General features: G+C 45.2%; 1 protein-coding gene across 2 annotated transcripts in view; it reads right to left on the bottom strand.

Moving 5' to 3' along the window:
• Window positions 1-23,922, bottom strand: part of COG6 (component of oligomeric golgi complex 6) — a 195,289-nt gene that overhangs the window by 73,048 nt on the left and 98,319 nt on the right. For both annotated transcript variants that reach the window (XM_040340358.1, XM_040340359.1), the window contains exons 7-8: window positions 7,854-7,924; window positions 3,774-3,867 (exon numbers count right to left, since the gene is read on the bottom strand). In XM_040340358.1, the coding sequence (XP_040196292.1) occupies window positions 3,774-3,867; window positions 7,854-7,924 (165 nt within the window). The remainder of the gene's footprint in view (window positions 1-3,773; window positions 3,868-7,853; window positions 7,925-23,922) is intronic.

Genomic DNA, 23,922 nt, shown 5'->3' on the forward strand with positions numbered 1-23,922 from the left:
GGGTATAAATGTATTGCTATTACATAGAGGATCACCAGCCCACTATGTGATTAATGTATCATTTGTAACCAGTTCTTTTTAATTAAACCTCAGGGGTCTAATTAGAAGTTAAGCCTCGTACACACGCACCAATTTCTCAAGTAAACCGAGCGTGTGTACGAGGTTTTCAGTTTTCTCGTCAAGAAAACTGCCCAGAATATCGACGAGAAAAATAGAGAACCTGCTCTCTATTTTCTCATCGTGAGATTCTCTGCAGTTTTCCTGCCGAGAAACCCGAGCGTGTGTATACTTACCTGGTCGCCGTGGAAACCCGTGCATGCTTGAAATGACTTTGACGCATGCGCGGTAGCTTCCAAGGTAGGGTGAAGCAAGATGGTGGCGACGGCATCGAATGTGACGAGCGCATGCTCGTCATACTCGATGACGTCACCGTGTTCGTGCCATTCAAAAGAACGGCGGTTCTTTTGAATTGAGTGTGTGTACACTCGGTCGGCAAGAGAATCTTGCCAAGAATCTCGTCAGGAAAAACTATGTTTTTTTTCCTGACGAGATTCTGGCCCGTGTGTACAGGGCTTAAGCCTTAGACCACTTTAACACTGAGGTGCGGCAGCGTCGGCAATAAAGCGCCGCTAGTGTTAGGTCGATTTACGGTCGTTTTAGAGGTGCTTTTCAGATGCTAGTGGGGCACTTTTAACCCCTGCTAGGGGCCGAATAAAAGCTTAAAAGTGGTTGAAAAGTGCTGCTGCGCTTTGCAGACGTTTCGGCACTGCCTATTGATTTCAATGGACAGGGGCACGCTTTAGGAGTGGCGTATACCTCAAAAGGTACTGCTTGCAGGACCTTTTTTAACGTCCCGCAAGTGCACCACTCCAGTGTTAAAGCACTCAAGCTTTCACACTAGGGTGACAAGAGATGTGCTTTAAAGAAGCTTTGCAGGCGCTATTTTTAGCGCTATATCGCCTGTAAAGCGCCTCAGTGTGAAAGTAGCCTAACTTCAGTAGCAGCAAAAGGGTTAAAGTTGTACTTGACATTACAGAACAGTAGGACGTTGTACTTTACAAACAGAGAAAGAAAAAAAAAAACTGCATTCCAAGCAGATCTTTATTCCAAGCATGCAGCCTGTTTGGCCAGGAAAGGAGGGACAGCAAATAAGTGACATGAGTTTGACCCGAACCCGAATTTCATCCATAGTTTCAAGTCACTATGTACACACATCCTAGCTAATGATAGAATTTTCTGGTCTATTACTTAACCTCCTGTTGATTGATATCATCGAAATCCAGTTGACATGTGTGCTATGCTCCGAGAACAACTGAACTGACAACCGAATTGCTCTGAGTTTCAGGATACCGATAAAAACCAAGCTACCTCCAGCAATCAAGTCCCTGCACCAAACGTCTCCTACCCAGTCTTACAGGTTAGCAGCTGTCATAAGCAGATTTTCTAATTTCAATGTGGAGTTGGAAATCCACCCCACCAGAGCAAGCCTGGGTTTGTTAGTCAGGCATATAGAAAGAAGAACCTGGACAGGGCCACCTATCAAAGATCCCACATAATCCAAGCGATGAGCCTGATCCAGCACTTAATTCTAAAAATGTAGCACCCATCCAAATATCTGCAGGGTCTTCATTGTCTGTTCAACATTGAGCCTAGGTTCACACTGGGTACGATTTGCTTCGATTTGAGGTGCGATTTCACATGTGAAATCGCATCTCAAATCGGCGGCATTTGCTGCCAATTGTCGGCAATGACGATGTCCTAATCGGTGCGACGCCGCATCTGCGGCGCTGCACCGATTTCAAAAAGTAGTTCCTGTACTACTTTTTGCGAGAAACCTGCACAGATGTCTCTTAAATCGCGGCCGAAATCGGGACTGCCGGCGGGAGTGAAATCGTGCGAGTTCAGCTGAACTCGCACGGCTTCACTCCCGCAGCCCAGTGTGAACCAGGGCTGAATGACAGAGTGTGGGCCAATTGTTTCGTTACATAGTTAGCCTGGCTGAAAAAAGTCCATCTATTTCAACCAATAAAAGAAAAAAACACACACACACACACACACACACACACACACACACACACACAGGTAGTGTGCTATATATACAATCCTATACCCACAGTTGATCCAGAGGAAGGAAAAAAACAAACCCCAGCAAAGCATGATTCAATTTGCTTCAGCAGGGGAAAACATTCCTTCCTGATCCCTCAAGGGGCAAACCAGATATCCCCCGGATCAACTTTACCTACAAATGTTGGTATCCTGTTATATTGTGGACATTTAGGAAAGTGTCCAGGCCTTTCTTAAATCAATCTACTGAGCTGACCAGAACCAGCTTTTGATTGGGTCTATTACACATTTTCACAGCTCTTGCTGTAAAGAAACCTTTCCATATTTGAAGATGAAATCTCTCCCCCCCCCCCCCCCCCCCAGAGTAAAGAGTGCCCCTTGTCCTCTGTGATGACCCTAAAGTGAATAACTCACCAACAAGATCACTATATGGTCTCCTTATGTATTTTTACATGTTGATTATATCCCCCTTAGTCTCCAGAGAGAATAAATTCAGTTCCTCTAATCTTTCCCCATAGCCAAGCTCCTCCATGCCTCTTATCAGTTTGGTTGCCCTTCTCTGCACTTTCTCCAGTTCCCCAATATCCTTTTTGAGAACTGGGCATATTCCAGATGAGGTCTTGCTAATGATTTGTATAGGGACAAAATGATATCTCTCTCTCTGGAGTCCATACCTCTCTTAATACAAGAAAGGACTTTGCTCGCTTTGGAAACAGCAGCTTGGCATTGCATGTTATTAAGCTTATGATCTACCAAAACCTCCAGATCCTTCTCCACCATGGATTCCCCAGTTGTACTCCCCCTAGCATGTATGATGCATGCATACTCTTAGCCCCCAAATGCATAACTTTACATTTACCAACATTAAATCTCACTTGCCATACAATTGCCCAATGAAACAGTGCATTGAGGTCGGCTTGTAAGTTGGAGAGATCCTGTAAGGACATTATTCCACTGCATAGCTCTAGCAGGAGGCTGTTCACATATCCCAAAGCAGGAGCTTTAAAGAAAGCAAAGCACAGGCACTAGCACCTTAGTGAAAATTCATGGTGCATAGGTTTTAGTAAAAACCCTAAAAACTGTTTCCACCTTTGTGAAAAGGACTACGACACCTGCAAGAGGATTTACTGCAGAGCAGAGTGAAGATCTGGCCCCCTTTTGCGGGGAGCCTGGTAAATTTGATAGCATGAAACAAGGTGGAGACAGAGACCAAAACTCTAGTTTGCAGCCAGTATATGTATGTAGTGCTCTATATCCAACATGGACTACTCAAAGCCCGTAAGGGTTAAGGCTTCTATGACCAGTTGCTGTAGGCAGTGGGAACTCAGAATGTCAACGGATTGCTGGGCTGATAGCAAGCAGTGAAACAGGGAGTGGAAAAGCAGTCAGTCCCCAGGCATGTATCATCAAATTTGGGCACGCATGTGCACTGTGTTAATGCAAGAAGTAGGCTGAGCAGGCGCACTAGCGGTCCCAGGTTCTGCCCTGCAGACCAACAGTGACACAGAAAAGGCACAAAATTAAAAAAGTAAATACCGGCTGTTCCCGCCACAGACTGCGAGCAAATGAATTAGCCAGGTGTTCCATTGGCAACACAGATGTGACTGCTGAAGAAATCGAGCGTTCTGCTCTAATCATGATGCCATTTAGCAGTGTTAAAATGCTGTTTAGGTTATTAGAATAATCACAAGACGAACACTGAAACTTACTTGTACAAGACTGGTCGGTCTTGTAGAGCATCCATTGCTTGAGAGAGAATAGGAGATATGTCACATGATTCTTGCGTCAATGTTCTGCAGTCATCTACCATTAAAAGAAAAAATAAGTAATAAATACCAACTCCAGAACTCAATATCGTAAAGCATGAGTTTCTCTGATGCGATTAACAGAACACACACTTTGATGTCCACTATATTACAAAAGCCTATAGCCATATTCAAAGAGCACCAACGTGCTGCAACCTACTACAGTCACTTACAGATTGGCCCTCGGTATCTTACTGAGGGCAGAATTTGGAAAGGTGATCTCTGAGTGACCACTATTAAATATTGCTGCTCTGTGTACAATGTTATCCATCAGCAATTTCATCCAAAACAAGTTGTACAATTTTGGTAGAAACAGGAAAGACTTTTATTGCACCACCTTGACCCCAAAAGTCCTGTTGATGACGAAATGCGTCTGGGAGGACGTGCAGTGACGTCACCACGCAGAGGAGGAGGGCTCCTTGTATGCCGGCCGGCTATGTTCGATTTTAAACGCTGTTTTTACTTCTATGTTTTGTAAGTATATTGACTGTTTTATTAAACGCCCATTTGATGCAGAGTCACGCTATGGTGCATTTCTTCTTTAAATCTTTCACTGGATGTATCGGACGGTGACACCATATGAGCGGTTCCTGATATCTGTCCCTGAGGGATCCTGTGAATACCAAAGGCCGCGGCTGGGCTATAGCCATCTGCTCATTTGTGCTTGCCCTCTGGTAAGCGGCCTCTCATTATCGGTGAAGGGTTCACTTATTTTATGCATCAAGTCACTTTGGTGGTGTGAATTTTGCCTGAGAAATCTCCCATTTTTAGATCTGGGTTAACAACTGGTCATCAACCCCACTATATGGACTGGTTTTGATTCACGATTGTCCTGTGTTTGTTAACCGCTACATGGACTTGACACATTTACACTGTTATTAATCACATTAATATATGTTTATTGTTTGTGGCGCGGCTTTGTTCCCAATTTCTATGCTGTTCTGTGTATCGCACGCCAGCCGCAGCCTCCTATTGTATGTTTAGTTTAAATTTAGTCTAATTGATTGTTTACACTAGCGTGTTTTTTTTTCCACATGTAAACTCCTCTCCTCCTTCTGCAGTCAACAGAAACCTAGTTCTTCTATGATCTTATGACTAAGCGCCGGTGGGCAGGGCGAAATGCGCCAGTGTGTGGTGTCTTGGTGGAAACATGTAGGCTGAGGCTGTTTCACATTTCTGTGTCAGTGGTAGAAAATCACCCTTCCCCATTTACTGCATACACTACACTGCTTTGGATGATTATATTGGCATGCCTGCACCTTTTATTTCTGTGGATCACAGGAGCAGAGTCCCTAACTTTGAAGGACGCTCCAAGTTCATACTGAGACCTAGTTCTTCTGTATGGTCTGCATTACCATGAATGTGCTGTGCTTGGCAAAAAAGCTTGCCCAGCTAGTAGGTAAGAAAAAGATTTTAAGGCCCATTCACACCTAACGCAGTGGCAAGCAGTTGGCTGCATTTTTGACTGCACTCCAACTGCATAGACAGTGGAAAAATCAAGGCTATACAATAAGCAGGGCTCAAAATTTCAAGTCCTGAGCTACTAGCCAGGTCTCAAGGGTTACTCGCCACCAGTTGCCCCGCCCATCACCTGCCCTGTCCTGCCTCTATTTCTGCCCCTAAACAAGCCCTCATATATTATCTCATGAAATTACACTTAAATGTTCTATGCAGAATTAAGTTATAAAAATAAATATTAACAACAACTTTATCCATACCCAAAAATGCAGCCTGCCCGTGTCCGCCAATGCAGCCTGTGTCCCGGTCCTCAATGCAGCCTGTGTCCCGGTCCTCAGTGCAGCCTGTGTCCCCAATGCAGCATGTGTCCCTAGTTTCTTTAGCCAGTGTTCCCAGTTTCTTTAGCCAGTGTCCCCAGTTTCAGTGTCGCCAGTTTCTTTAGCCAGTGTCCCCAGTTTCTTTAGCCAGTGTCCCCAGTTCCAGTGTCCCCAGTTTCTTCAGCCAGTGTCCCCAGTTTCAGTGTCGCCAGTTTCTTTAGCCAGTGTCCCCAGTTTCTTTAGCCAGTGTCCCCAGTTTCTTTAGCCAGTGTCCCCAGTTTCAGTGTCCCCAGTTGTTTTAGCCAGTGTCCCCAGTTGTTTTAGCCAGTGTCCCCAGTTGTTTCAGCCAGTGTCCCCAGTTGTTTCAGCCAGTGTCCCCAGTTGTTTTAGCCAGTGTCCCCAGTTTTAGTGTCCCCAGTTGTTTTAGCCAGTGTCCCCAGTTTTAGTGTCCCCAGTTGTTTTAGTGTCCCCAGTTGTTTTAGCCAGTGTCCCCAGTTTTAGTGTCCCCAGTTGTTTTAGCCAGTGTCCCCAGTTGTTTTAGCCAGTGTCCCCAGTTGTTTTAGCCAGTGTCCCCAGTTGTTTTAGCCAGTGTCCCCAGTTGTTTTAGCCAGTGTCCCCAGTTGTTTTAGCCAGTGTCCCCAGTTGTTTTAGCCAGTGTCCCCAGTTGTTTTAGCCAGTGTCCCCAGTTGTTTTAGCCAGTGTCCCCAGTTTCAGTGTCCCCGCGATCGTAGGGGATGAGAGGGGAGAGTCGCCACCACAGCCGCCTGGCTAATTACCACGCTGGGGAACATAACAGCTTTCGTTACAATACCTGCGTGTTTCCCCGCCGTGCGACGTCATATACAGCCCCCCCACCCCTATCCGGGGGAACTTTGATAGACAGATCACCGTCCCGGGATTGGACGGTGATCTGTCTATTAAGTGCCCGGACAAGGGGGAGGGGCTGTATATGATGCCGCACGGCGGGGAAACACACAGCTATTATGCTCCCCACTCCCCAGTGCTCTAAACAGCCAGGCAGCGGCGGCGGCTCTCCTCTATCTTCCCCTGCGATCACTGGGACAAAAGCTCTCATACAACTCAGGCCGACAGCGGTGCTCGCCCCCCCTCCCCCGCTCCCAGGCAGTCCACACTCGCCCCCCCCCCCCTCAAAATCCACTCGCAAAATGCGAGCAGGCTAGTAGATTTTTGAGGGCTGCTATGGCCATAGTTCTCATTATCGCAGTGCAGTGTAGTAAAAAATAAAATAAAAAATGCTGCATGTTTCTGCACCGCAAACAAGCGAAAATGGATAGGAATGTATGCAAATGCACTGCAACACATCAGAATGCATATAGAAGCCCAGGGAAAGTAAGAAGAAGGAAGTGAACTCACAGCACAAATGCAGATAGAAAAACACACATCAACTGCTTGTAAATGTGCAAAAAATATCGCCAGGGTGCAGCTGCACGGCAATCGGTATTGACACCACGCGTTCTCCTGGAGTTGGGATGATGTGTGGGACAGCCAATTGAACCAAGAGATCAGCTGAGATATATGATATGCCTTTGACATCTTTAGGTTTGCGAGTAGTTATTGGATTTTTAATCATCTAAATGTTTTTATGGTAATAAACTATGCAAGTTCCCTTTTCTGTGCCCAATATCTGAGGAACCTCTGGATTATCATTCATACCAGTGTATGGGAAGACTCTTCAGAAGGAATGGTGCATTCTGAGCGCTTTATTCCAAGCATTTATACATGAGGCATCACCATTTGGTGAGTGAGACTTACATGGGGTAAGCACTTGAGATGATTGCTTGTGAAGTGGGACAATCACAACCTCATCTTTCCTGCACGATTGGAACACAGCTATTTTTCAGTTATATTAGTATGGGACATTTTAATTGACTTTTTAATTAACTTTAACACTTCACGCTTTGAATTTTTAGCATTGTTCTAGCGTCTTCTGGAATCTATTAGCATTAATTTGATTTCATGGGAGAGATGCATTTCATATAAAGGAGGCAGCAGGCTTGTTTTCACTGTTATGGTTTACTTGTTAAAACCCTTATTTATCACTATTTATTGTTTGAGTTATATGATTTATATTACTTTTTTACAGCACAGTGTTATTCGAGGTTTATTAAATAAAGTGTACTAATCTTTAGCTAGAGAAGCTCCTATTTAAAAATCCATTGCAAGCTATAAAAGAAAAAGGTGCACTTACTCTGAGCCCATCGATACAGCCGCTCATATGATGTCTCTTGGAGTAAAGCCATCTGCTCCATAATTTCCAGCCTAACAACAACACAAAATAAACATAATTGCAGACAAGCTGAAAGAGGAGGCAAGAGCTATTAGTATTACAAATATACAGGATTTATATAGCGCCAACAGTTTACGCAGCACTTTACAATATAAAAAGGGAAACAATGCAGTTACAATGCTATAAAATACAAGATGGTTAAAAAGGACCTGCTCATAGGAGCTTACAATCTCTGAGGGTGGGGCAAGTGGTACAAAAGTTTATAATTGTGGGGGATGAGCTGATGGAAGTGATAAAAGATTAGTTAGAGGCATGATAGGCTTCCATGAAGAGATGAGTTTTCAGGGATCGCCTAAAGGTAGCCATAGTAGGAGATAGCCGGACAGACTGAGGTAGAGCGTTCCAGAGGATGAGAGAGGCTCTGGAGAAGTCCTGGAGATGCGCATGGATGGAGGAGACAAGGGAGCTTGGGAGCAGGACATTGAGAGGAGCGGAGAGGAGGGTTTGGGTGATATTTGGAGACAAGATTGGTGATGTAAATAAAAAGTGTAGGTATTCCCACGCTACCAGAAAAATAGGTACTAATAATAACTGCTGCAAGCACCAAAATGGTCATCCCATAGCCACAAGGTGAACTATACACCATAAATGGTGCTGCGCTGTAAGTGCAGCGCAGCACCATTTATTGTAAAGATTGGTGATGTAGCTTGGGGCAGAATTGTGAATGGCTTTGTATGTTCGTATTTTTAATTTTTAATTATGAAGAGGTAGGCCTATGAGAAGGAAGTTGCCAATAGTCAAGGCAAAAGATAACAAGGGAGTAAATGAGGAGCTTGGTGATTTCATTTGTTAAAAAGGGGCACATTTTAGAGATATTACGAAGGTGACATCTATGTAATTCAAGCTTTTGACAATGCTTGGATTTCGAGCCAAAAGGACAGGCCAGAGTCTAGGATTACACCACATACCCTGGCGTGAGGAGAGGGGTTGATGTTTACATTATTGATTTTAATGAGAAAATCATGGGAGGGGGACACTGGCAGAGGGGAATATTATTAGCTTGGTTTTAGAGAGAATTAAGTGGTGCGACTACCATACGGATATGTCAGTAAGTTAGTAATACGAGAAAAGACTGAAGAGGTGAGGGGAGAAGTAGAGAGATATATTTGGGTGTCATCAAAGAGGTGGTACTCGGAGCCGCGGGAGGTTATTAAATGACCAAGGGAGGGGGTGTAGATAGAGAAGAGAATCAGTCCAAGAACAGAGCCTTGGAGTGGAGAGGAGAAGACAGAGTTGTAACACTAAAGGAGCAATGTTATAGGTAGAAGGAGAACCAGGATAGAGCAGAAACTTGGAGGCCAAGCGAGTAGAGTTTATTGAGAAGGAGAGGGTGGTCAATAGCATCAAACACTGCAGAGAGGTCTAGTAGTAAGTGTATGGAGTAAAATCATTTACCGTTTTTAATTAATTAAAACAAAGATACACTCACAGACAATGCTGTAGGAACAGCGTGTATAATCTCATGTGTCTCCACTCTGCGGCCGCGAGCGGATGACGTCACCAGCGAACCTTCCTAGTCTTTTTAGGACTAGGAAGGTTCGCTGGTGATGTCATCCGCTCGCGGCCGCAGAGCGGAGACACATGAGATTACACACGCTGTTCCTACAGCATTGTCTGTGAGTGTATCTTTGTTTTAATTCATTAAAAACGGTAAATGATTTTATGCTATGGAGGCTTCCCTGTATTTTATTTTGAGAGCCATCGCTGTGACCTTGTGAGCCTTCTTGGAGTGGATCAACCTGGGTTCTGAACAGCAGTTTGTTCTAGGCTTTTAACTACTAGCCGACCAGCCACCGTCATTATACGGCGGCAGGTCGGCTCTCCTAGGCGAGAGCCCGTAGCTATACGTCCTCTCTTTTAGCCGCCCCCCGCTCGCCCCCGACTCCCGTGCGTGTGCCCGGCGGGTGCGATCGCCGCCGGGCACATGCGATCGCTCGGTACAGAGCAGGGAACGGGAGGCAATTGCCCCAAAAATGTGTCAAAAGTGTCCGAAGTGTCCGCCATAATGTCGCAGTACCGAAAAAAAATCGCTGATCGCCGCCATTACTAGTAAAAAAAATATATTAAGAAAAATTACATAAAAATACCCCCTATTTTGTAAACGCTATAACTTTTGCGCAAACCAATCAATAAACGCTTATTGCGATTTTTTTTACGAAAAATAGGTAGAAGAATACGTATCGGCCTAAACTGAGGAAAAAAAATTTTTTTTATATATTTTTGGGGGATATTTATTACAGCAAAAAGTAAAAAATATATTTTTTTTTCAAAATTGTCGCTCTATTTTTGTTTATAGCGCAAAAAATAAAAACCGCAGAGGTGATCAAATACCACCAAAAGAAAGCTCTATTTGTGGGAAAAAAAGGACGCCAATTTTGTTTGGGAGCCACGTCGCACGACCGCGCAATTGTCAGTTAAAGCGACGCAGTCCAGAATCACAAAAAGTACTCTGGTCTTTGGGCAGCAATATGGTCCGGGGGGTAAGTGGTTAAAAAGCCTCATTGAGGTAAGAGGCTGGTATTAACATCCTCACACTGTGGAAGTCTGCATTTAGAAGCATGTGGGCACATTGCATCATCCTGCACTAAAGAAATTGCTTGTGGATGAGTGGAGCACCTATGCACTTTAAGGATTTATGATTGCATCTGATTTTGGACTTTTATTCACTGTTTGCACGTTTGTGCACTGGACACTTGATTTATTTATTTTTACATTTTTATTTTTTGCTACTAGACTTTGATATTATTTTTAAGTATACTACATTTTTTATTTACACTTCACTGTGACCGATCCCGATATTGGATCGCAGAAGACACTTGCATTTTCAGTTTATTTTTATTTTTATTAATGTTTGGTTTCGATCACTGGTGCATGTTTATTGAATATTTTTATTCATTCATTATATCATTATTTTAGTTGCACATGGCACTTTGTTTGGATTAAGCACAGTAAGGATTTGTTGATTGCAACATTATTTGAACACTTATTTATTATCATCTGGAAAATATTTAGGTGATTTTATTCTCACCATACATACATTGTGCTGTCATTGGCACGGTTGTTCACTGGACTTCATTAATTATTTTCACTCCTTCTACCCTCCACATCATATGATTGATGTTGGGTGGTATTGTTGTTAATAACCTAGAGTGGAACATATTTTTACCCCAGCAGGGGATGGATGCACGTATAAATACTCTATCTTTGCACTACTATATATTGGTTTAACTATTGTTAGTATATTCTTTATTGCTTGCAAGCGCCACTACACCCCCCCATTCTATATCTGTTACCAGTGCGTGAGCACTATTAGTTGTGGCTGCTGCTCAGTTAATTTTATATTTTATTATTTATTTTATTCATTTTATTTATTGTGCCCGGGTTAGGTTGGTTTGCGCATTAGTTCCCCCCCCTTTTACAAGTGTATGAAGTAGTGGCCATTGGTTTTACCAATGAGCAGGGTTAGGAGGGCCCTGCTCATAAAAGCTTCCAATCTGAGAGGGTGGGGCAAGTGGTGCAAAGGATTATAACTGTGGGGTGATGAGCTGATGGAAGTGATAAAAGATTAGAGGCGTGATAGGCTTTCGTAAATAGATGAGTTTTCAGGTATCACCTAAAGGCAGCCAGAGTAGGAGATAGCTGGACGGATTGAGGTAGAGAGTTCCAGAGGATGAGAGAGGCTCTGAAGAAGTCCTGGAGACGAGCATGGGAGGATGAGAGAAGGGTGCTTGAGAGCAGGAGGTTTTGAGAGAAGCAGAGAGGACGGTTTGGGTGATAGTTGGAGACAAGATTGGTGAAGTAGCTTGGGGTAGAGTTGTGAAAGGCTTTGTATGTTGTTAGTATTTAAATTTAATTCTCTGAGCAATCATAAGCCAATGGAGAGATTGGCAGGGAGATGGGTAACAGACACTAAGCGTTGGTAAGGTGGATGAGTCTGGCAGTAGCATTCATGATAGACTGAAGAGGAATAGCCTATGGAGAAGTAGACCTCTGATAAGGGAGTTATAATAGTCGAGGCGAGAGATAACAAGGGAGTGAATGAGTAGCTGGGTGGTTTCGTTAGTTAAAAAGGGTAAATTTTTTTGAGATTTTACGGAGGTGACATCTCAAATTCAAGCTTTTGACAACAACTGGATTTGGAGCTAAAAGGACAGGTCTAGTCTAGGATTACACCTAGTACCCTGGCGTGAGGAGAGGGATTGATGATTGCATGATTGATTTTGATGGAAAAGTCATAGGAGGGGGGAACGGGCAGGGGGGATTTATCATCAGTTTCGGTTTTAGAGAGATTTTGTTTAAGGAAGTAGTACAACATCCATACTGATATGTCAGTTATTAATGCGAGAGGAGACCGAAGGAGTGAGATGAGAAGTAGGATAGATTTGGGCGTCATTGGCGTAGAGATATATTGGAAGCCGTGGGAGATTATCAAATGAACAAGAGAAAAGGTTGTAGATAGAGTAGCGGTCCAAGAACAGAGCCTTCGGGGACCCCTACAGAAAGAGGAAGTGCATTCCTCCCAACTTTTTGAAATGGGAATGAGGGACACCTATCAGCAAAAATATGCAGGCATAGGACACACCCCTTGCCAAGCCCTCTTAAAGGAGAATTGTACAAAAAAAGTGCTTTTTTTACAACTACTATTCCTTTATATTGGTTTTTGGAATTTACAAATGCAGCAATTTAGAAATCTAATGAAAGGCTTAGTGCTATAAAACACTTTTTGATAAATAAAAAGTGCATTTCATATACAACTATATAGATCAGACCAAAATGAGGGACAAATAAGGAGGAATGAGGGACAGAGGGACATTGCTCCAAATCAGGGACTGTGCCTCAAATCAGGGACAGTTGGGAGCTATGGGAAGAGGAGAGGGGGAGACAGAGTTGTAAGTAACACTGAGCCAGCACTGTTATAGGTAGGAGGAGAACCAGGGTAGAGCAGAATCTTGGAGGTCAAGGGAACAGAGTTTAAGAAGGAGTGGGAGGTCAACAGTATCAAAGGTCGCAGAGAGGTCTAGTAGTAAGAGTACAGTTGCATTCAAAATTATTCAACCCCCACTGAAATTGATTGTTTTGGCTAGTTTGACATTGATTTTGATCATTCAGTCATCCTGCTTACAATTAAATCAAAGAGGCACGTGTAGGTCAGACAAATATAACATAACATTTATAATGAAATAACCACAAATGTCTTTTCTGTGCTCACATCATTATCAGTTTTATTCAACCCCCAAGTGACATTCAATCTTAGTACAACATCCTTTTACAGTTATAACAGCTTTTAAACGTGAAGCATAGCTTGACACAAGTGTCTTGCAGCGATCTACGGGTATCTTCGCCCATTCGTCATGGGCAAAAGCCTCCAGTTCAGTCACATTATTAGGCTTGCGCACTGCAACTGCTTTCTTTAAGTCCCACCAGAGGTTCTCAATCGGATTTAAGTCTGGTGAATGCGATGGCCACTCCAAAATGTTCCAGCCTTTAATCTGCAACCATGCTCTAGTGGACTTGGAGGTATGCTTGGGATCATTGTCCTGTTGAAAGGTTCAACGTCTCCCAAGCCTCAGGTTTGTGACGGACTGCATCACATTGTCATCGCCCATTCGTCATACTGGTACTGAAGTGAATTCATGGTACCTTGCACACGCTGAAGCTTCCCTGTACCTGCAGAAGCAAAACAGACCCAAAGCATGATTGACCCCCCGCCATGCTTCACAGTAGGCAAGGTGTTCTTTTCATCATAGGCCTTGTTCTTCCTCCTCCAAACATAGCGTTGATCCATGGGCCCAAACAGTTCTAATTTTGTTTCATCAGAACACAATCCCAAAACTTCTGTGGTTTGTCCACATGACTTTTGACATACTGCAGTCGACTCTTCTTATTCTTTGGAGACAGCAAGGGGGTGCGCCTGGGAGTTCTGGCATGGAGACCTTCATTATGCAGTGTGCGCCGTATTGTCTGAGCAGAAACTTCAGTACCCACATCTGACAAATCTTTTCTCAGCTCCTCAGCAGTCACACAGGGACTTTTCTCCACTCTACGCTTCAGGTAGCTCTTAGCAGTCGAAGTCAGCATCTTCTTTCTGCCACGACCAGGTAGCATTTCAACAGTGCCCTTTGCCTTGAATTTGCGAATGATGCTTCCTATGGTGTCTCTTGGTATGTTTAACATCTTTGCAATCTTCTTATAGCCATTGCCCTTCCTGTGAAGAGTAATCACCTCTTCTCTTGTCTTCCTGGACCATTCTCTTGACTTCACCATGTTTGTAACCACACCAGTAAATGTCTAGAAGGAGCTGAGTATCACAGTCATTTTAAAGCAGCCTAATTGGTGCTTATTAGGCTTTATTGCTGCTCCCTGACATCCACAGGTGTTTTCAATACCTGATTGAAAACACTTCAATGAACCTCTGTTCTTCAGAGTGGTAGTCTTTAAGGGGTTGAATAATTGTGTAAATGAAGAATTCACAAAAGAAACATTGACTACTGTATTACAAAACCAATTGATGTAATTTTAGTTGCATATGGTTCTTTAAGAAGTCCTTGTAGGATTTCATTCTGAATACAATTACAAATGTACACTAAATTCCCTAAAACCCTTTACAGCATTGGGGGGTTGAATAATTTTGAACACAACTGTATGTAGTAGTGTCCATTGGTTTTAGCAGTTAGGAAATCGATAGTGAATTTTAGTAGGGCAGTGTCTAGGAGCCCAAGACGGTTGTAGACTAATAGCCAGATTCACAAAGAGTTACGCCGGCGTATCAGTAGATACGAATGAGCAAGTTGGTGGAAAAAAGGGCCGTCTATGTGAACCACCCCCACTGCGCTCAACTGGAGAATGAATAAATAATATAAATGAATATATATTAGTGAAGTGATTCGGGGCGTGGTCACTAGGTCACTTCCGCAATCGAATCTGTACTAGCTGGACGTGTGACGGTTGAGCTGACACAAGCAACAAGCATCCATTTTAGCAGCTGCTCCAGCATACCACACAGGGCTGCGAGTACGTTTTTTTTTTTTTTTTTTGGGCTGTTCGCTGGTCCGCCGTGACCACTAGTTCACCTGGAGAAGTTTCTTTGTTTTCGTGCAACACTTTGGTTTATTTGGAGTTATTCACTGCTTGATACAAATAGAGTGTTTTGTGAGTGCATCTTTTGGAGGAATTTTTAGTGTTTTATTAAAGTTGCTTTGCAATATCACACTATTGTGCTTTTCTCTCTTCATTACTCATGTGACAACCCCTTTGGAGTTTATTACTTTGATACAGAGTTCCATCTGTTGAGCTGAGTGATCCAGTTTAAAGCTTATTTGCCTAAACACGAGAGTGTCAGGCCATTTGTTGCGGTGAGTGCGCATTTCTGAAGGGTGGTGGAATCACATAAAACACTGTGGTGTGGTGGAAGTACATCTGAAGACCCGTGAAGAAAATTTCACTTATGAACACTTATGAACTTTATTTTTCATGTCCACATATTCAGTTCACGGATTGCAGACATTATTGCCATTTTATTATTTTTTTTGTGCAATTGCAGTTGCACTGTCTATTTTCAATCACGTAAAGGGTGTTTATTCACATATTCATTCATTTATTTAAATATATGTTGATTGTTTATTCATTCATTTCATGTGAGAGCTGCTTTATATCATCACTGACACAATATTTCAATTGGATGTCATTATATGCATATATTTTTTCACTTCGTATCAGTAGATACGCCGACGTAACTCGGAATCTAAGCCGTCGTAAGTTTTAAGTGTATGCTCAAACTGAGATACACTTAAACCTAGCTAAGATACGACGGCCTGCGCCGTCGTAACTTAGGGTGCAATTTTTCCGCTGGCCGCTAGGTGGCGCTTCCATTGAGTTCGGCGCAGAATATGTAAATGACTAGATACGCCGATTCACGAACGTACGTGCGCCCGTCGCAGTAAAGATACGCCGTTTACGTAAGGCGTTTTCCGGCTTAAAGTTATTCCAACAAATAGTTGGCCTAGCCAATGTTAAGTATGGCCGTCGTTGAAAATTTTACGTTGTTTGCGCAAGTCGTCCGTGAATGGGGCTGGACGTAATTTACGTTCACGTCGAAACCAATACGTCCTTGCGGCGTAATTTGGAGCAATGCACACTGGGATATATACACGTCGGGTCACCAATCATTTCCATAAAACACGCCCCCCCATCCTCATTTGAATTAGGTGCGCTTACGCTACGCCGCTGTAAGTTAGGAGGCAAGTGCTTTGTGAATACAGTACTTGCCTCTCTGACTTAAGGAGGCGCAGCGTAAATACGATACGCTACGCCGCCTTAAAGATGCGGCGCCCTACCTGAATCTGGCTATAATTGTTCTAAATGTTTAGAGGTGAATGGGAGCAATGAGATGGGTCTTAAGTTGTTCGGGTTGGTGGGGTCCAGTGAGGGCTTTTTAAATATGGGAGTGATCTGTGCATACTTTAGAGAGGACAGGAAGGTGCCAATTAGAAAGGGAGAGATTGAAGATGTGATCGAAGGAGCATAGGATAGAATAATTTTTACTTTTTTACGACCAATATGAAATCAGAGGTTTATAACGGGTATGCTTCCATTTGGTATATGTGTATCCATCACACAGTGCGCATGTGCAAACAGCCACCTGGAGCCAATGTACACTGAATTTGTATTATGCAATTTGTATTACTAGATGCAGTCAAAAAATGTATACCTAAATCGGGTATTAGCAAAGAATAGCCATCTGTCCATACAGAATTTGGTTCTTTTGTTCAGGGGTAATTAAATGTAGGTAAAAAACACTACACATTGGTATGGACAGCACTTGCAGATTAAGGCCCGGATTCAGATAGCAGTTACGACGGCGTATCTCCGGATACGCCGTCGTATCTCTGAGTGTGCGGGGTCGTATCTATGCGACTGATTCATAGAATAAGTTACGCATAGATTTCCCTAAGATCCGACGGGCGTAAGTGTCTTACACCGTCGTATCATAGGCTGCATATTTACGCTGGCCGCTAGGTGGCGCTTCCGTATATTTACGCAAGAAATATGCAAATTAGGTAGATGCCGATTCAGAAACGTACGTCCGCCCGGCGCATTTTTTTTACGTCGTTTACGTTAGGCTTTTTCCGGCGTAAAGTAACCCCTGCTATATGAGGCGTATCCTATGTTAAGTATGGACGTCGTTCCCACGTCGAATTTTGAAAATTCTACGTCGTTTGCGTAAGTCGTTCGCGAATAGGGCCGTACGTAAGTTACGTTCACGTCTAAAGCATTGACGATTTGCGGCGTAATTTTGAGCATGCGCACTGGGATTCTTTCACAAACGGCGCATGCGCCGTTCGTAAAAAACGGCAAATACGTGGGGTCACAATTAATTTAGATAAAACACGCCCACATCATCCACATTTGAATTAGGCGGGCTTACGCCGGACCACATACGTTACGCCGCCGTAACTTAGGGCGCAAGTTCTTTCTGAATACAGAACTTGTGCCCTAATTTACGGCGGCGTAACGTATCCGAGATACGTTACGCCCGCCGAGAGATACACCATTGTATCTGAATCCGGGTCTACATTTATAAGACAAGTGCAAATTTATATGTGCAGCCTTCTAAAATATGTCAGCTGCAAAGGACAGCTACTTTGCTGATAATCAGAGACAGGATTCTCAGAGATGAAGTAGTGTGTTTATACTCTATTCTTGCAGCAGCTGTTTGCAGAAAACAGAGGGGACTAAAGAAAAGAAGAGATAGGGACCACTGGTAATGCCAACAGAGACCAAATTTCTTATCTTTCAACCCCCTCTAGTGGTAGTCAGAAGCAGCTGCAAGAACAAAACAATGCAAGATGCTGCTTGGGAAAACTTCTGGTTATCTGCTTACCCAATAAAAGTTATTTGAACAGGTGGCCTAGAAAAGTAAAGGTAGACTGCATCTTTACCAGTTCAGCTGCAGAGCAATATTTTGTATTTTTCGCATACATGTAAAAATCTAAATTTTGGCAATTAAATTAACCGCTTGCCGCCTGTGAAATGACGGCTGGACGGTGCTGCTCTTGTTCTGGGCGGGCATCATATGACGTCCTCGCCTTCCCGGGCCACTAGGGGACCCGATGCGCTTGCCCTGTGGCCACAATGTCCGCCGGGCATTTGCGATTGCCCAGTAACTGAGCAAGACCGTGGATCTGTGTGTGTAAAAACACAGATCCACGTCCTGTCAGAGGCAAGGAGACCCGATGGTGTGTTCCTTGTACAGAGGATCACCGATCAATCTCCTCCCCTTGTGAGTCCCCTACAGTTAGAATCACTGCCTAGGTAACATATTTAACCCTTTGATCGCCCCCATTGTGTTAACTCCTTCCCTGCCAGTCACATTAATATACCGTATTTATCGGCGTATACCGCACACTTTTTTGCCCTGAAATTCAGGGCAAAATCGTGGGTGCGCGATATACGCTGATACCGGCGCCGAGTTTGAACTACTATTCTCGCAGTCACGTCCTGGATGTACAGGACGCAAAGGACATGACCGCGAGAGGAGACGAGCCTGCCCGACTATACACGAGTGTACTGCGCTCGGTATATGCCGGTGATCTGACGTGCGGGTTCCAGCTATCGTGGAAGTTCCAGCGCATGCGCAAGCTGATGTGCTCAGATGGTTCCAGCTATAGGGAAAGTTCCTTCAAGGACTGCGCAGGCGCAAACTTGCTGACGGAAATCTCCGAACCGCGGCCGGCATCCAGGGCGACGTTGATTTCGAGGTAAGTCGCTCCGCTCGCTCGGCCTCCTGGCTCTTTTTTTAACATCCTCCAATCCACGGGGATGTTAAAGAATGAGCCTGGATGCCGGGCGAGGTTCGGAGATTTCCGTCGGGAAGTTTGCGCCTGCGCTGTCATTGAAGGAACTTCCCCGTTAGGGGAACATTAAGGACAAGTCACCGGCGCAGTAGTTCAAACTCAGCGCGGGAAGCGGAGATCGAGCAGGGAGGACACCGCAGAAGGACGCCGGACCCGACGAGGACACCACCGAAGCCACAGACGGACGCCGGACCCGACGAGGCCGCCGCGCAAGACACCAAAACTGTAAGTACTAAAATCTTTGTTTCACAGGAATGCGGGTCCACTTTAGGGGTGCGCGCTATACGCCGGAGCACGCAATACCCCGATAAATACGGTAGTAATCAGCGCGTTTTTATAGCAAAATTGTCCGATATGTCCGCTGCAATATCGCAGTCATGATAAAAATCGCAGCCATTACTAGTAAAACAATTATTTATTATAGTAAAAATTAAAAAATATTGTGTTTTTTTCAAACTTGTCACTCTTCTTTTGTTTATAGCACAAAAAATAAAACCGCAGAGGTGATCAAATACCACCAAAAGAAAGCTCTATTTGTGGGGGGGGGGGGGTCTAAAAATGTCATTTGGGTACAATGTTGCATGACCGCGCAATTGTCATTCAAATTGTGGCAGCGCTGAGAGCTGAAAAAAGGCTTGGGCATGAAGGGGGTGTAAGTGCCCTGTATTGAGGTGGTTAATTAAAACCCAGAACATTATATTTTTTATTTTCCTTTATAACGTGAAAGATACCAAATTAATATACAGTGGAACCTTGGATTACGAGCATAATCCGATCCAGGAGAATGCTTGTAATCCAAAGCACTTGCATATCAAAGCAAGTTTCCCCATACAAAAATAATTTGTTCCGCATTGACTTCTATTTCATGCAATACCGCATGTGGCCAGAGGTGGGGGGCACCAGAGAGACTCGGAAATACTCGGAGACAGCTCGCCTGAACTTGGAAACCCTTGGAAAGGCTCGGAAACTGAGTATTTCTGAGTGATTCTGAGTATTTCCGAACGGCTCTGAACCGTTCCGAGTGTCACCGGCGCCCTCGCACCTCTGGCCAAATGCGGTACTGTACACCGCAGAGGTTTGAATCCTGCTCGTGTTGTGAGACAACACTCTCGCAAACCCAGTCAGGCTTTTGAAAAAAAGGGATTTTTAATAACAGCTTACCTGAAAAATCCTTTTCTTGTAGTACATCACGGGACACAGAGCAGCATAGCCATTACATACGGGTTATATAGTGTACCTTCAGGTGATGGACACTGGCACTCTCCGACAGGAAGTTCCCTCCCTATATAACCCCCACCCATAGTGGGAGTACCTCAGTTTTGTAGCAAGCAATATGCATCCCAAAATTCCCCATAAGAGGGGTGGGAGCTCTGTGTCCCGTGATGTACTACAAGAAAAGGATTTTTCAGGTAAGCTGTTATTAAAAATCCCTTTTTCTTTATCGTACATCACGGGACACAGAGCAGCATAGCCATTACATATGGGATGTCCCTAAGCAATGCTCCATGAGGGGAGGGAGACAACCAGAAAAAAAAAACAAACAGGAGGTGCCACCGGACAGGAGGAGGTTAAATTGCGGCCTGGAGGACCGCCTGCCTAAAAGCTGAATCAGCGTTCCTCCTAACGTCCATTTGATAAAACTTTGCAAATGTGTGGACAGACGACCAGGTCGCTGCCCTGCAGACCTGAGCCATAGAGACCTGGTGATACGCTGCCCAAGAGGCACTCACAGCTCTAGTGGAATGGGCCTTAACCGATAAGGGTGGACTCTTCCCCTTCAGGCCATAGGCCTGTATAATTGTCTGCCTAATTCACTTAGAAATAGTGGCTTTAGACGCTGCCTGGCCCTTCTTGGGCCCTTCTGGCAGAATGAATAAGACGTCAGTCTTACGAATCTGGGCTGTAGCTTCCAAGTAAATCTTTACAGCTCTAACTACATCCAAGGAATGTAGTAACCTCTCTTCCTTAGAGGAAGGCTTTGGAAAAAATGATGGAAGAATCACATCTTGATTAAGGTGAAAATTAGACACCACCTTAGGCAGGAAGGACGGAAGCGGCCGCAAAACGACCCTGTCCTTATGCAGTAATAAATAAGGTGCCTTACATGACAAGGCTGCCAACTCCGACACTCTTCTGGCGGATGCCATGGCCACCAGAAACACTAGTTTCCTAGTCAAAAGGACCAAAGGGATCGCGGACAAGGGCTCAAAGGGCTGCCTTTGCAAGGCCGATAGAACCAAATTTAGATCCCAAGGATACAGGGGAGCTTTAATCGGGGGATTCACCCGAATAACACCTTGTAAAAAGGATTTCATTAAAGAATGGGCAGCCAAAGGTCTCTGGAAGAAGACCGACAAGGCAGACACCTGCCCCTTAATTGTGCTGACCGCCAAACCTTTTTCCACTCCCAACTGTAAAAACTCCAGGATTCTCCCAATGGTATATTTGCGGGGATCCCATTTCTTGGTCTCACACCAGGTAATATAGGCCTTCCACACCCAATAGTATATTAACCTGAAAACTGGTTTTCTTGCGCTTATAAGGGTGGAAATGACCTGCCCTGAAAGGCCTCTGTTTCTGAGAATCAGGGACTCAGCCGCCAGGCCGTTAAATTTAGGGCCTGTAAGGCAGGATGGTAGAATGGCCCTTGTGAGAGGAGGTCCGGACGTAGAGGGAGGACCCAAGGCTCCTCTACCGTCATCCTTTTTATCAAGGAGTATCAAGGTCTTCGGGGCCACGCTGGGGCCACTAGAATCGCTGGCTTGCGTTCCCTTTGAATTCTGTGAAGAAGACGGGGTAGCATCCGTATTGGAGGGAAGGCATAGATTAGCGCAAACTGATGCCAAGGGCACACCAAGGCATCCGTCCCGCAGGCCAATGGATCCCTCGTTCGAGAGACAAACTTTGCTACTTTGGCATTGAATCTGGACGCCATAACGTCCACCTCCGGCGTACCCCACTTCCGGCAGATGTCCTGGAACACTTCGGGGTGGAGGGACCACTCCCCTGGGGACATCTGTTGGCGGCTGAGGAAGTCCGCTTGCCAATTGTCCACCCCGGGGATAAAGATAGCTGAGATGCAGGGGACATGGGCTTCTGCCCATGAAAAGATCCGATCTACCTCCCTCTGGGCTGCCTGACTCCTGGTGCCGCCCTGGTGGTTTATATAAGCCACGGCAGTGGCATTGTCGGATTGTACCCTTACTGGGGAGCCCTGCAGAATCTCCGTCCAGCCCAAAAGAGCCAACCGATCTGCTCGGATCACTAAGACATTTATGGATAGGGCTGATTCTGCCCTTGACCATTTCCCCTGTAGGGTTAAATTGTCTCGGACTGCACCCCAGCCCGATAGGCTGGCATCCGTGGTTACTATCCTCCGCGAGGGAGGACTGAACGATCTTCCTTTCAGAAGATTTTTTGTGACTAGCCACCAACACAGACTCTGCCTACCGCATAGGGAAGAGAAATGGGAAGATCCAAGGCCTGAAGTCTTTTGTCCCAGGCCGTGAGAATTGCTCTCTGTAGCCTCCGAGAATGGATCTGGGCATAGGGCACTGCCTCGAAGGTGGCCACCAGCTTTCCCAACAGGCGCATGCAGAGGCGTATAGATGGCCTTGTGCTGCTTAGGATTATCTGGATTAACTCCCTTATCGAGTCCACTCTGGACTGGGGCAGGAAGATCCGTTGTCGTCTTGTATCTAAAATCAGACCCAGATACTCCAACCTTCTTGTGGGCTGTAAGGCCGATTTGTCCCGGTTTAGAACCCAACCCAGGGACTCTAGGCAGTTTACTACTAGCAACACTGCCCGATTTAAGCCGGCCGCTGAGTGGTCGACTACCAGAAGATCGTCTAAGTAGGCCATGACCAGAATGCCCTGTTCCCTTAGGATGGCTAACACAGGGGCCAGGATTTTCGTAAAAACCAGAGGGGCCGTGGCTAGTCCGAACGGCAGGGCCACGAACTGATAATGCCGATAGTTTAGGGCAAAACGCAGGAACCTGTAATGGCCTGGGAAAATCGGAACGTGCAGGTACGCGTCCTTTATATCGATGGAGGCCAAAAACTCCCTTCCTTGAAGGGCGGCCACCACCGAGCGAATGGACTCCATTCGAAAGGACCGGACTCTTAAAAAGCGGTTTAATGACTTTAGGTCCAGTATAGGCCTGACGTCGCCGTTTGGCTTCGGGACAATGAAGAGGTTTGAGTAAAACCCTTGTCCTTGCTCCCCTGCTGGTACTTCCATAATCACTCCTTGCGATAGGAGTCGCTCTAGGGCGGACAGAAGTGATGCCTGCTTTTGAGGGTCGCCTGGAAGACTTGACGCTTGAAAGTGAGGAGGGGGGAACTCCCGAAACTCCAGCTTGTATTCCTGAGTCACTGAGGACAGAACCCATTGGTCGGTAACTTTGGCCCCCCACAACTCCGAGAAGAACCGGAGTCTTCCCCCCACCCGAGAGAGTGGGGGCGCCCCTTCACAAGGCTGCCTTAGGGGCAGCCTTAACCGGCTTACGGTTCCATGGTCTCTTGTTCCCTGCAGCTTGCCCCTGTGGCCTGTTTGCAGCTGCGCGTCCAGGAGGCCGTCGATACTGCCTAGAGAATGAGGGCCCTGGGACTGGAGAGGTTGGACGCTTAAAAGAGGGACCCCGGAACCTTTTCTTAACCGGCAAGAGGGTGCTCTTACCACTAGAGATCTTTTGTATATATTTGTCAAGATCTTCTCCAAACAATCTTTCTCCCTGAAAGGAGAATCCAGTAAGGAGTTTCTTGCAGGGGGTTTCTGCAGACCAGTTTTTCAACCAAAGCAATCTTCTCATATGAACCAGAAATAGGGATAAGCGAGAAGCCTGTTGGATCGAATCCTTGATTGCGTCTACCGCGAAACATAAGGCCCTAGGTAGGTCAGCCAGCTCCTGAGCTTGTTGGGCTGGGAGGTCCTTTAGGGCCTGCTTAGCTTGGTCCTTTAAAGCCTGGCAGACGCCAATGGCGGCTACAGCCGGCTGGACCACTGCCCCCGCTGTGGCAAAGGATGCCTTCAATAAGGTCTCAAGCCTTTTATCCACAGGGTCTTTAAACATGTGGATATTGTCTACTGGACACGTTAAAGACTTATTGACG

This window comes from Rana temporaria, chromosome 2, assembly GCF_905171775.1.
Source record: "Rana temporaria chromosome 2, aRanTem1.1, whole genome shotgun sequence".
NCBI classification, from domain to species: domain Eukaryota; kingdom Metazoa; phylum Chordata; class Amphibia; order Anura; family Ranidae; genus Rana; species Rana temporaria.